At 38.8% G+C, this 14,125-nt stretch overlaps 1 protein-coding gene and 1 pseudogene across 1 annotated transcript; both read right to left on the bottom strand.

Moving 5' to 3' along the window:
- The window catches only part of LOC148720290 (uncharacterized), a 167,579-nt pseudogene that overhangs the window by 115,188 nt on the left and 38,266 nt on the right, over positions 1-14,125 (bottom strand).
- On the bottom strand, positions 517-13,044 carry LOC111333822 (kelch-like protein diablo). Its single transcript, XM_088739449.1, has 10 exons — positions 12,890-13,044; positions 9,848-10,132; positions 7,725-7,943; positions 6,466-6,692; positions 5,403-5,512; positions 3,930-4,123; positions 3,478-3,684; positions 2,546-2,777; positions 1,607-1,834; positions 517-893 (listed from the first exon to the last, which is right to left on the bottom strand). Exons 2-10 carry the CDS (start codon positions 10,101-10,103, stop codon positions 743-745), a joined length of 1,824 nt encoding a protein of 607 aa, XP_088595575.1. The 5' UTR covers positions 10,104-10,132; positions 12,890-13,044; the 3' UTR covers positions 517-742.

Genomic DNA, 14,125 nt, shown 5'->3' with positions numbered 1-14,125 from the left:
AATTAATTTCTGATGATCGATAGTTTACAATTTTCTTTCCTAAATATGAAAAAGAAAAGTTTGAACGCAATTTTTCTCAAATTAATTCAGAAAACTTCTTTTACATTAAAAAACGCGTTACTCTCTCCCCCCTGTAATAATTTTTGTTGTTTATGACTTGATTATCGTTCGTATGAACACAACTTATGATATTGTTCGATTTAAGATTCGTGGGAATCGAATTCTCAATTTATAATATCTACAATTTAAAAATACACTGGACTACAGGAAAAAACAAAACGAAGAGTTCAGGAGAGGGGACTTTTCGCCTTTCTTTTGTTATTTTACCTTATTCAAAGTTGCTTCAGTTCGTGTTAAGGCGAATTCCATCTATTTTTCTGTATGACTACGTATGTCAAAAGATATCGCATGTTTCCTAACGGGATTGGTCTGCATAACCATTGTGTCCAAACACTGCCTCCTAATCCAGTATGCTGTTCCCGTGTACAACGCACTTTAAAATTAATCCATTTTCACTTTCTTTTGTGTCTGTGGTTCTCTCAGCTTCTCTGAGCCTTGTAATTTCCACCTATTGTTATTACACCAACAAGTGGCCCTCTCTGCGTGTTTAATATACCACGTGACACTCCCATCAACACTGAGACCGTAATCTAAGGCTTTCCCTGTTTGTGACAGACAAACGTCAGGTATAACAAACCAGTTATCTTTGGATGCATCTGATGCGAAGTTTAAAAGGACGTTTTTATGTATGCGGTCTTGCATTCCCTGACGTCGAATCGAAAAGTCTCTTATTGTGAAGAGTTCTTTTACAGCTTGCAACACAAACCGCTACACAATCCCTGGGCTGGCTCAAAGGTGGTGCTTGGTGCCATTCGTTTGATAAAGGGTCGTATCTAACAGTAGATAACGAAAACATGGAGTGTCAGTTTTTAACACGGGCAAACAAGAATAAATGTATATCATCAGATTATCGTCCTGTCCCGTCTTCTCCGCCTGATACAATGTAACATTTCCAACAGGGAGTGACAATTATTGTAGCTTTTCATTATATGGAAGATGCAATACCAAGTGACCACTTGACCAAAAGTGATAAGATCCTAATATTAGTATGTGGGAAAGTTTGCTCTCTCTTAATCAATACTACACTCATGATCAAGACTGAATAAAATAATGGCAATTGGACTGAGTGGAGTGCAATTTGGTCTGAAATCATACGCGTCATTCGAAATCACAGGTATGATTCCAGACCAAAATTGCCCGACACGAGGTTCAATTGCCACATTATTACATCTATCTTGAAATCACAAAATTCTTTCGCTCAATACAAGTGTTTTTGGTCTGTACTATAATATTTTATTGATGGAGTGTATTGAGCTGGTTTGTAAAAAGTTGCAACCGCTGTCTCTCATTTTCCTGCAATTTGATTGATTTCTTCAAAGAAGCCTTGAAATTTGATTGGTTGTTTTGTTTTAGTAAAGATGTCTCATTGCCAAAGAAAAAGATGCGATTTAGAGCATAAAATGGGGCGATTTGTGAATAGATCGCACCGAAGTTCTGTTTCACATATCAAATAATCAATCAATCCTTCTACCTCAAACAGACTTACCTCTCAACTGAACTAAGATAAGAAGTGCCATCGTATCCTCCAACCACATAAATAAAGCCGTCCAGGACTCCTACTCCACATCCACTCCGTGGAGTACTCATTGATGCAACAGGCACCCATTCATCCTTACCAGGATCGTACCTCTCCACTGTGTCATACCTATGGCCGTGATCACAACCTCCGATCGCGTAAAGATACCCCCCTAGAGTAGCCACGCCTACTTGTTTTCTACAGAAAAGATAAGAGATGTACTGTTATGTTCTCACAAGTGGCTCTTGAACATATTAGTGGAGTTATACCCGCTATAGGTCAACCAAGTGCTGCCAAAACCATGGTCTTAAAAGAAATACCCGATAATATTGAAACGTATCTCCTGGGATGCGGCTTCGAGAATGGAGGGGGGTGAGGGGTGGGAGTCAAGGTTACGGCGAGGGGTAGATTCCAGCATGATGTAACGATTGAAATATTGCCACTCGGCAACACTTACCAATAGCAGTGTTAATTATACCGTAAAAAGGTTCCTTACTCTTTAATCATAAAACCCTCACAGTGAGTGAGCTTACAGAGCAATGCTCTAATGTGGTATTGTTCGTCGCGCTCTTAGGGGATTAAAAGGGTTGCCGTGATAAAAAAAATTGTCTGCTTCATAAGTGAACTCATCAAATTACTTCCATGCATTTTTTTTAATTAATTGCGGCATGATACGGTGACTAGTTTTGATGAAGAAACCAACAAGGTCGACTCATCAATAAGAAGGCCATTGAGGTAAAATCTTTTAACCTGTCTCCATTACTTATGCGAAATTCAGTTTGCAAACGAACCGTTGGACGAGTTAAAACTCGATTCAATACGTCATATTTGTTCCCGGGCGAACTATTCTGTATTTTGTTTAATGAACACCGTTTTATAAAGTGTGCTGAACCAAGTTATCAAACCCACCTTGCTGTGCTCATGGAAGCGACGATTGTCCATGTGTTCGTGACTGGATCATATCTTTCCACAGTTCTAAGATTTGTTCCATCTGAGCCTCCAACAGCATACACTACATCATTCATCACAGCACACCCCACACCAAACCGACACTGGTTCATACGAGCAATCTCCATCCACTTTCCATTCTTGGGGTCATAGTATTCGGCTGTGTTCAGCGGCATCGAGCCATCAAAACCACCTGAAAAAGCAGGAAAATGGATAAATTTCATGATGTGCGAAAGTTTCATAAGATACTTACAATCTTGGAAGGAAGGAAGGTAGTTACAGGCTTGGGAAAACAAGTATCTGATGACAAAAAAAAAAACTGAAAAACAGCGACGGCACTTCCCTAGAGACAACTTCCAAGCCTACAAGCTCAATAGTTCAACTGGTCAGATTATCTTGTTTGGATGGCATTGCGACTCCTCCCCTGAATGGAGTAGCAGTTCAAAGCAAGTTACCCCCCGACATTTTATCCGGTTTCACTGAAAGTTGGCTGGTATCCACCTTTGCTGACACCAGCAGGTGGAGAGAGGTACTCTAACAGGAAAGCGTCTTGCACTGACTAGGCCATCACTCGAGCAGTCACCTTTTGACCCGATGCCCAGCGCATTGATCATGAGATCACTGCTTTTCCCACCTTTCCAATGGACGCAAACGATCGCACGAAGCAAGCAACAGTTAACAAGATTCTTATCATATTCATATGATGTACAGGCACCGTCTGTGTTACTATCGAATAGTCTCTTAGTTATTTCACTTTATCAATCAGGGCCCAGTTGTTCAAAGGACGGATAAAACTATCATAAGGATAAATCGCTATCCAACGGATAAATGGTAATTAAACGCATTGCGCTATCTACCGGTGAGTGGACTCCTACTCCTTCTATAAAACTCACCTATAGCGTAAATTCTCCCATTTCCTGCCGTTACCCCAACACCATTACGACTCGACGACATGGGGACAGACGGTACCCAGACATTAGAAAACGGATCGAACCTTTCCACAGTCTCCAGCCGCGATGCATCATCGCTACCACCACAGATGTAAAGAAATGGACCCAAAGCACCTACCGCAGCACCCCAGCGGCAAATGTTCATGTCACCTAAGAGAGGAAGACCAGGGAAATACATGTTGAGGTTTGCAAACTGACGAGGTTTTTATAGAATTCTTGACCTATCACCATACAACTACCTTCTATTAGAAAGAAACTACAAAATGTTAATTCACTGCGTTTAATAACAACGCAACATCCTGTTTTATTTTTGAATAAATGGATAAACAAAGAAAGAAAAGACAAACAGACAGAAAGGGAGGGAGGAAGAAAGAGAAAAAGAAATAGGAATTTACCGATAGTTTTCCATTTTCTCTCTCGTGGGTCATACTTCTCCCCACTTTTACTGGCCTCCCTACGACTCATTCCACCAATAGCATACAACACGTGGTTTACTGTGGTAGGTCTCCTGGGGGCAACTCGATGACTGTGTACCTGTGATTTCCTTTTCGGGAGGAGAAGGCATTCGGCAGCTTCCAGCAAGAGATCGCTGTTGATCAAGGTACAAAAATCGGTTAAATTGTCGATTCCTTTGAGTTATTCCACGTTACTGAATAGCGCTTGCTTATTACGCATAATTGCCACCCGTGAGTAGCGCGCTAGTGGGGCAAATCCGATTACATTTTCTATTAAACGAGTCCGGCGACCCAATTGTGTTAGTCATTTCGCCTTTTTTTCGGGCGAACTCGGTTTTCCGATGGGCAGAAATTATCCATTAGCTTAACTCTCTCGCGAATCCTGCGCTCTATTTTTACAGACACAGAAGTTACAAGAGGGCTGTACTTGACCTATTAAAGTTCGGAAAACCTCGGGAACTTCAGTCTTCGGTTCAAATGGGTCGTCACGCAAGAAAGACGAATGTCATGTCCGTGAATAAAAAGCGATAAAAATGACGTATTTCAACCCGACACTCGAACTGTCACGGTGCAGATTGAACGTGGTCCAGAAGAAAAAAAAAGAAAAACCGACCAAGAGGAAGATAAAATTAACAAGTGATGACAAAGACTTTACAAAGGCGTCTCGTCACAAGGTGACAAGATCGAAGTCTTTGGATGACAGCGCGTTTGTCGCAACGAAGAACACTCATCAACAACTGGCGCCTCAGAGAAGCAATTCAGTGCCAAATGGTTTAGCGGTTAAAATTGGCTCTCGCAAGAAATCTACAAACGCTGTCCCATCTGGTAACATAGTCACAACCATAACGGTGCGCCAAGGGGGGGGGGGGGGGGAAGGGGGGGTAAGGGGGGAGGGAGATCCCCTGTAGCAACGATCAAGACTTAAATGTTCTCGAATTACTCAGTAAAAACACCCCAAGTTCCTCGTGAGTTACAAGGTCACTCATGACTCATTTAAATTTCACGATAATTGTTCGGAAATACAAACTGAACTTGTTCTAAGATTTTCTTCAAAACTCTATCTGTTGTTTCTCGTGGTAGCTTTTGTTGGCAGGGAGGGAGGGGTGGATGCCTTTTGTCAATGTGCGCCTGTAAATTACGCATAAAATGATATGTAAGAGAGTAAAGAGTAAGGTTCGTTCAAAGTAGGAGATGTAAAATGTAATTTTCATGTGACGAGTTCGTTATTATCTGCTGGGAGCATACGAAGTGATAATTAATCAAGACAAAAACATATCATTACATGTATTTCATCCACCCAAAAAACCTTTTTTGCTCTCTAAAAGATCAAAAAGCTAAGGTTCGACTCCTAGTAAAGCACTCGTCCGACAGATGTTTGCGTCATACTATTGTAGTTAAAAAGCTGGATCTTACCTGCAAGTTCTATCGTTTCTAACAATTTCCTCAGTTGCAACTCTATCCATTAAGAACTCCGGAGACAGCATAGGAAACCGCACATTGCTCAGGATTTCAGCGGCAAATTTCTGTGAAAACAAAAAAAAAAAAAAGGATAAAGGAAAATCCCCTTACTGATTGTTACAACGTAGATGTATTGATTCATGTTATGTTCTTGATGCTCATGTCTATACTCTCTGGACGTGTAAACTAAAGCAAATTTAATTTGAATTGAATTGGATTAAAGTATTTGCATGTTGGAAAATAAAATATTACTCTTCGACTGTGTCATAAAGCTAAACCAAAGAAATCACAACTGCAAGTCAAAAATAAATCTCAATAAGCAAACAAAAATTGGATGTAAAAAGGAGCAAACTGCCTACAGCGAAACAAACTGCAAATGTCCAAGTTACGATTGCTTCTAATTTTAATACTGTTGCATTCAACAGCGTGTAAAGAACTTCGTCCTTCGCTACTGTTTTGCGTGCCAGAATTAAATCGTTTCCTCAAAACTGCGGATCGAGATCCTCGAAACGTTCCTCGGACGCCCCGATTCTCGATCCCCGATTCTCGAAAGTTTCCAGGATCGAGCTTCGAGTCACGACTGTCAACTGTTGAGCGGCACTGTAATAACATAAAGGGCTGTGGTCTAACAGCACCCAGTGGCCCCGGGCGCCTTACTTTTGCTCTTGGGCGACTCAGAAATCTTAGTTTTTTTTATAAAAAGCATATGCTGGGCACCCTGGATTTCACAGTTTCTGGGCTGCCTTCGATTTTTCTTAGAGCACAGCCATGTCATAAATACCTCATTCCTCCCCACAATATCACCCCTAAATAACACATCAAGGTCTTAAGACTACAGCAAATGATCACTAACTAAAGAAGCTCTTGATTGTGAAACAAATTCTCCCTGTCTGTGTCAGTACCTTCGGAAATGTATAGAGAACAGTATGGAGAATATGCATACTGATGTTAGGGTGCTACAGTTCACAAAAGTTACCAGGCTACCTAAACCTAAAGCAAGTCATGTACACGTACGTACCTGTCTCCCATCCACATCAAACTTGATCCAAGCTAATACAGCCTCAAAGACTCTTTCTTCAGACTGAGTGTTCAAGTCATCATCACGCAAAAGTCGTGTCAGCTGCCTGGAGGATATTTCCATGAACTCCTCACTCTGAACAACATCAAGAAAGTGATATCGGGCAAATGATTCCGAGGACGTCACCAAATCTGTACAATTATGACGATCCGCAAAGGCACTGATCCCTAAGAACCAACAACAAAGTCATCATTGGTGTGATTACCTTCCTCTGATTGCGTTCATACCTCTAAACTTTAACCCTTTAACTCCCAGAAGTGATTAACAAGTAACTTCTCCCCATAAGATCCATACAATATCCAGCGAACAGGTAATGAGAATACCTAAACTTATCAGGTACAAGTTGTTATCTTGATCTAACATCAGATTCTCTTAACTCACTTACAAGGAAATGTGTAGCAATTAGAGGGGAGAATTAACAATTAGATCTTGGGTATTGAAGAGTTAACGCCTGAGGGTAAGACGCATCTGATCTCTTCCAACAGTATCACCCCTGAATCATACATCAAAAGGTAAAGAGAGAGTGAGGGAAATCATTGAAAAATCAAGGAACTCTTGATTGTTCAACAGATTCTCTTTATAGGTACCATGAGAAATGCAAAGAGAACAGTGTGGAGACAATACTGCTTATGATTGCAGGGGTTTCATTCACGTTTTCAGCAGGAGGGCAACTGGTTTTCATAGGCGGGCAAAACTTTTTGAATCAGTGAACTTCGTTATAAGATAAACTTCCCTCCTGATTGTCAAACCTGGTGGGCAAAATCATCCCCACAACTGGTCAATTTGCCTGGTGCCCAGGCCCTTAATGAAACCCCTGCAATTGATGTTAAAGTGTAAAGGGTTAACTCCTCTCTTAACAGATCTGTCTTTAAGACACAGTGATCTTCATGTGGTTGGTGCACCAAACTCTGAATTGAGAGACTCAGCCATGTAGACAATCTAGATCCTCTACTTACAATGCATGTACGTCCACACCAATTCTTCTGTGGTTAGCCGTGAGAGACAATGTGACATGTTACAGTGTACTTTGAAAGGCTATATGCAAATCTCAACATTAAGATCTCAACACGAAGTAAACCCACTTGTTTGCTGAATGTTAACTCCAACCCACACGAAGGGATAACAAATTGAAACTCTCCCTAACCGATTTATTTAAAATAAACAAACTACTTTGTCAATACTCTTGTGTCAGAACTCACCAAGGCAATTCTCTGAGCTCAGCTGTCTTTCGAGGAAATCACAACATGCTTTTTGTACAGACTGCACTTGTAGGATACAAGTCACTGGTAAAAGCTCTTGGACATTGCTCTCTGATATTTCAATTTCACCACTATAGAAGAAGTCCACAATAGCTTCCATGGCACTTTCATCAAGTTCTTGTAAAGTAACTGTGCTTTGTCGACTCTCTGAAAGGTCTCCTACGAAGAAACAATGAGGATTTCATTCTTATTAATTCAGAACTGTCACAGACAACTGCACTTGTCTACAGTGTATGTCAGGAACTGGTTGCAGGTCTACATTTAGTTCATACGTGTACTGGTGTATCTGCAAAGTAACAAACTGTTTACACCTGAACATCAATATGCATATTCTCCATACTGTCCTCTATACATTTCCTTAAGTGATGCCAAGGAAAATATGATTATCAATCAAAAGCTTCTCTATCTGATGATCATTTCCTTCACTACAGTAGATGGTTTGAACCTGGGGCTAACGCGTGAAAATGTAGTGTGATTGTCCGGGTGAGTGTAGTCCTGAGAAGGACTGTTGTTGGTGGTGGTGACTGACCTTTTGACAACCTGTGCAGAACTCATCATCAGAGTCAAGTGGATAGTTGTTATCAGTAGAATGTTCTTAGTCCAGTTTGTGTAAAATGATCGCTCGGTTCTGCCATAATGTTATTGGCTGCAAGACTCAAGTAGTGTAAGTCAGTCATGATTGGTCTGTTTCAACCTGTTGGTAAAGTTAGGTCGTTCTGTTCAGTTTGTTTGTAATGTTACTGTCCTGTCATTTGTATGAAGCCAGTAGTGGTTGACACCAATGTTGAGGGGAGTCTGTTCTAAGTTAGAAACCAGCTTTCCTTTATTCCTTTTTATTTTCTTTATTCTCCTGACCTTAATGTGAGATTCAGGAATGATATTCTTAGGAGAAATTTGATGATGGTCAAGGGGTCAAAGGGTTTTATCAGAATTATCTGAACTGGAAGTGCTCTACCATAATTATTCCTTTGAAACATACCCATTCTAAATAATATTGCTATTCTGAAGGTTCTGAGGTACATGTATCAGGCATATAATATTTGAATTACTTTGGATAAATTTACAAAAATATAACAAAATTCAGTGATAAACATCCAATTTGAGTGCGTTGTTCCTATTCGCACAGCCCAAGGATCGACTAAAAATAAAAGGAAATAATGTGGCACATGTAACCCAAGCCATCCCATGCAAGTACCATAATTTTTCCCATCTGCATTTGTGCTTTGTTTTATCCCACAAAACCCCAGCAACAGGCATGTAAATACCCTAAAAAACTCTCAGTCAGATATAAAAATTTTCAGTAATTGTTAATTTATTCATTTTTAAGTCAACTGAAAAAGATATTCTTGTTCTTTTTCTTTGCAAAGCAACTCTTACATGACTTTTTTGTAGCTGCTTATCACTGGCTTTATTGACCAGGGCTACAAAAGTAACTGCACTATGCCCACTACAGGCACAGTCTGAACACATGCTTCAGCAATGTGTTGCCTGTGGAACAAATTTATCCCTCACGCGACAAATATTTAAAATCAAACTAGGTCGCAAGATTGATTATTTGGCCAGATCTAAATCTAATGCAAGGAAGCAAGAGTGCATAACCACAGCACTTTCAAATTTAAGTTTTGAAAGATGAGGTTGCCACAGGTAATTAAAACAAAATAGCTATAAAACTTGGGTGCCAAAGGACTACCGGCCTCTTGAAGGCTGAGCAAGCATTCCAAGCGTGTGTTGAAAAATATCCTGCGTATGCAATTTTTACACAACCGAACAGTAGATTACCTGAGTTATCTGATTAGGAACACAATTGAAACATAACTTTTGTTCCCCTTAGTGTATTTAATCTATTTCTTAAGGCAAAATAAAGTTATTTTGGAGATCAAGTTTCCATTTAGTAAGGCAAGTAAAGGTATTTTCTTTTCTTGAGCGAAAACAGTGGAAAGTTTATTGGCAACTCTAGCACATTACCCAACAAAGTGTGAAGTACTATCTACAGTAGTATGAAGGAACCAGACTGCCTTATAATGAAACCTCTGATAGCTAAATTTGCTAAGCACATGACTTACCAGTAAACATAGCTTTGAAATAGGGACTACTTGCAGCCAAAATAACTCTATGAGCTGATATACTGGTACTGCCCACCTTCAGTACTACATCACACAGGTCTTCATCTCCACGCAATGACTTCAGGGCAGTAACCAGATCCTTACTGTGCGCAACATCAGCAAAAAGATATTGACGTCTTACAATGCTGCTCTCACTGTCACCTCGGTAAGGGCTATGTGCAAAGGATACAGGGGAGTTCCTATGAGGGGAAGCCATTGGGGAGCCTCTGTGAAGAGGACGGGAATCTACAGCAAAGACATAAAAGACAAAGAGACATCAGGCATTACGCACATATTATATCTCATGAATATGTGTTATCTAGACGTGCCAACAAAAGATATTTCATTTGAAAGTAAACATGTACATATTTAACAATTGATTCATTGTCACTGTGTGTCTGTTCTGAAGTAGACCACAAACCTGATGACATTAAAATGTGGTAAGTACAAAAGAGTAGCATGTGAGGCACAGCTGAGTGTGTCAGCAATTGTCTGAGCACATTATTACATTCTAATTGCAATCTACATGTATTACTAAACAAACCCACTGTAACACGGAATCTATCGTATTTCTCTCATCAAAATGAAGCAAAAAAGTTGCTTCATAAAGTTAATGCTCAATGTCACCCAGGTATCTGTCCTTCAACAGATCATAAAAACCAATCAAATAAGCGTGTAAGAAAGCTCATTATATAATTAGTAAAATAATATGGTCACTCTCTATTAAGAATGCACATGAATTCATGCAATTTCATCTCAAATTCTTGTGTTTGTTTGTTTAGCTTTCATGATGTTGACACAATGTTCTAAGCCCTGTTCTTGTTTTTCAATCAATCCCCATTGTAAACTTCATTTTGGTATATTTTGGTTTTTGGACTGCCATCTCCCCAAATATACAAATAAGTGATATAAATATATTACTTATAATTAGAAATTTTATTTGATTTACCACAAGTCTCCAGTAAGCGCATCTGAAATTTTCAATCAAAAGCTCCCAAAGGAACAAAAATAAACTCTTTAGAAGGAGAAATGCAGTCAAATAAAGTTATGAATTTTGACTATGATATAATTAAATTTAAGTATTTAGAGAAAGTACAAAGTCTTTCCAGGCTTACAGACCCTAACTGATTTGCACTTGGGCTACTAATGTTGTATACCCCATTTCTTAAAAAAAAAATAAAGACAGAAAAGGTTGAGCCTTATTTAGACACTTTTCTGAGAGAAGAAAAGAAAAAATATACAACCAATGCTATAGATCCCCATTTAAATAAAAAGCAATGTTGGATTAACAGATCAGGGAACCATATAAGTCAACAACTAGCGGATTTGCACACCGCAAATCACTCCTTCATTTCCAGCGTAAGGTTAAAGTATATAAATGTTATGAGTATGTTTTTGTTGTTGTTTCTACATGTTAGCAATTTAAGAATTGTTTTCAGAGCATCTAAGAATCAGACAAAATATACTCTAAACTAATCAAGCTTACAGCTTAAATGGAAAAATCACACATGTATTTAACTCTTGCTCCCTGTGAAGTATTAAGTCTTGAATTCTTCAAAAAAATAAATAACACAGAATTTTAACAATATTACCAATTCTCTATTTTGGTGAGAGTAATAAAATTTATGAATAGCTTGGTCTAACAGAAAAACATAATTTAAATTCCTATTCTTCTGGATGGCAAAAACCATGGGTAATTATCATAAACAGAATCTTACCCCCAATCAATACAGGCTAAACTTACAACTTAGATCTTGCTTGAAATGTTTATTTAATATATGTTTGTTTTGTGATCAACAAACTGGTTGGATAAATTTATATGAAGGTCAAAAATACAAACCTTTGAATCTAAACATTGCCTGTTGCTATCAAGGTGAATGTGAACTATTTGGTGACTGCCCTCTTGTGAACACCAAAAATCATAAATATTTCAACAAAAATATAATTTTGCAATTTCACTCAGCTTATTCAAATTTACGGACTATAAATTATTGAAATGCAATTTGCACGTGGAAATACAAGAAGATCTGCGCACCTCTCAAACAAAAAATGTGTTGCCAATTTTATCATGAACGGTGGGCAAGTTTATACTTGCTGCATAAGTAAAAGTTCAAAAAAGTAACATTAGCCTGCCTATCAGTATAGAAACTGGCAGATGTTGATCTGCCCATGCAGAACTTTAGGAATTGATAACAAAGGAACAAGAAAATTATTAGTTCGCTGGTGACGAAGGATTCGTGATTTTGATTCACTAAATTCGTGATCAAGGCCAATTGCAGCGGAAATGCTTATTGAAGCGGAATGCTAGTTCATCCTAGATTAAAACAAAAAACACGAATAGTTTCGTATTTAATATGATAAAAATAATTTCCTATTTAGAGCAAAAAAGAGTATGTTTAAACGAATATTGTAAACGTGAATTAAGGATTTCATAAAGTCGTTGCCTAGTCGAAAAAATTTTCTTTGTACGTGCTCTGCTGTAGACCACCAACTGCGAAATTCAAACAGTAATCATATCGAAATACGACAAACGTTCACATAGAACTTCTGATAAATTAAGCGTAAGTTTGTGCAACAATTTCTGACACAAATACTCTTTACGGCAGGCAAGCATTTAGGATGACGACTCCAAATATAACGTTCATTTATTGATCTGAGAGACAACCCAGTTCAATTAAAGACCACCGGCTTGCTCAGACTCGGTACTTCCAAATCAAAAAATATCTTAGATTAACAAGCTCACTTTAAGGCGAAAAATACTTTCGCCATCCTAAGCACATAAAGAAATGTATTATATCTGTACATTTCGAAAACGAAATGCCCACAGTCACACACAAGCGGAACATTACGCTGAAGTTAGCTTCCAATATTTAAAGACACTTCTAATTCTTGTTTCTGCCATGGTGCCAATTCAATCGCGTTATAAATCCAACTGTCCAAATCACATAAACATGTCGAAACTTACACAAGCATAAACACCAGTGCTAATAGGTCTACACTCACCAATAGACGCCGTTTTGAGATGTTTCAGGGGGAGCACTGCATAAAAAAAAATTATTTGATACAACTCCGCTCAGTCAGCAACTTCTTTACAAGACCAAAGTTGAAAAGCAAAAGCTACGTCATCGATCGTCTGCCAAATTTGGAACGCGCCGCATTCTAGCATTTCCGGTCAGTCACGCAATAATGGATATAAGATAATGTGGCTTTCTGTTTCAACTCGTGGATTTAGAAGGGTAAAAATACCGATTTTGACGATGAACACTGATCGCATTCTTTATATTGCCCTGCATTCTGAGATTTTCCTTTTCAATCTTTTTTGTCGTTGTTTTTTGAGGTTTTGAAACGTGAAAAATTAAATATCTCACGCTACCAGCACAAGGAATGCGTGGATAAAATAAATTTAACCAGCTCACCAAGTTTTCCTTTTTTTCATGGTCCATTTCAGTCCAAATCCGACCATAGTATCGTGTATCGTTCTTTAGGGAGCCTATTGCTCCTTCGCGATGATTTTTTTCATTGCTGTTACTAAATCAACGAAGACGATAACACAAAAATGTGCAGTGGACCAGCCAAAGAGTATTAGCAAAGTTGAGGCACGACCAGTTTGCTGGTACCCCTTTATACACCCATGCATGGAGAGAGGTACCATGTGATTTAGCGTCTTGCTCAAGAACGCAACCCAGTGACCTTGCTACATCTTGAACACAGACCTTTCATCCCAGATTCCAGCCGGTTAACCTTTGGGTGCAGAGAACGTGTCTTGGTAGCAATCAGTGCTTACATGTTAGTGGAAAGCAAGAAAAAATAATGAAGATGAGAAACAATTTGGATGGAGTTCAGTTTTGTTGAATATCCCCGTAAAAGAAGTCACTCGGAAAGTAAAGGAAAATTAAGGGATTAACCCTTTACAACTCTAACATCAGTAGGGATATTCTCCATACTGTTATCCAAGCATTTTCTAAGGTGTCATTAAGAAGAATTTGTTAAACAATCAAGAGCTTTTTTAGTAGGTGATCATTTCCTTTATTCTCATGACCTTAATGTGTGATTCAGGGGTGATACTGTAAGGAGAAATTAGATGCTGGTCACTCTTACACTGATCAGTTCCTTTATTCTCATGACCTTAATGTGTGATTCAGGGGTGATACTGTAAGGAGAAATTAGATGCTGGTCACTCTTATGCTGATCATTTCCTTTATTCTCATGACCTTAATGTGTGATTCAGGGGTGATACTG

Source organism: Stylophora pistillata, chromosome 11 (genome assembly GCF_964205215.1).
Source record: "Stylophora pistillata chromosome 11, jaStyPist1.2, whole genome shotgun sequence".
Taxonomy (NCBI): Eukaryota; Metazoa; Cnidaria; class Anthozoa; order Scleractinia; family Pocilloporidae; genus Stylophora; species Stylophora pistillata.
This window is presented reverse-complemented; position numbering and strand designations above follow the sequence as displayed.

Bases quoted from the DNA above. Each gene is read 5' to 3' on its own strand.
- LOC111333822 (XM_088739449.1), bottom strand. From the start codon at position 10,103: ATGGCTTCCCCTCATAGGAACTCCCCTGTATCCTTTGCACATAGCCCT. The intron at 7,944-9,847 runs GTAAGTCATGTG...GTTTCTTCGTAG, and splicing joins TTTCAAAGCTATGTTTACTG to GAGACCTTTCAGAGAGTCGA. The intron at 3,685-3,929 runs GTAAATTCCTAT...TTCCTCTCTTAG, and splicing joins GAGAAAATGGAAAACTATCG to GTGACATGAACATTTGCCGC.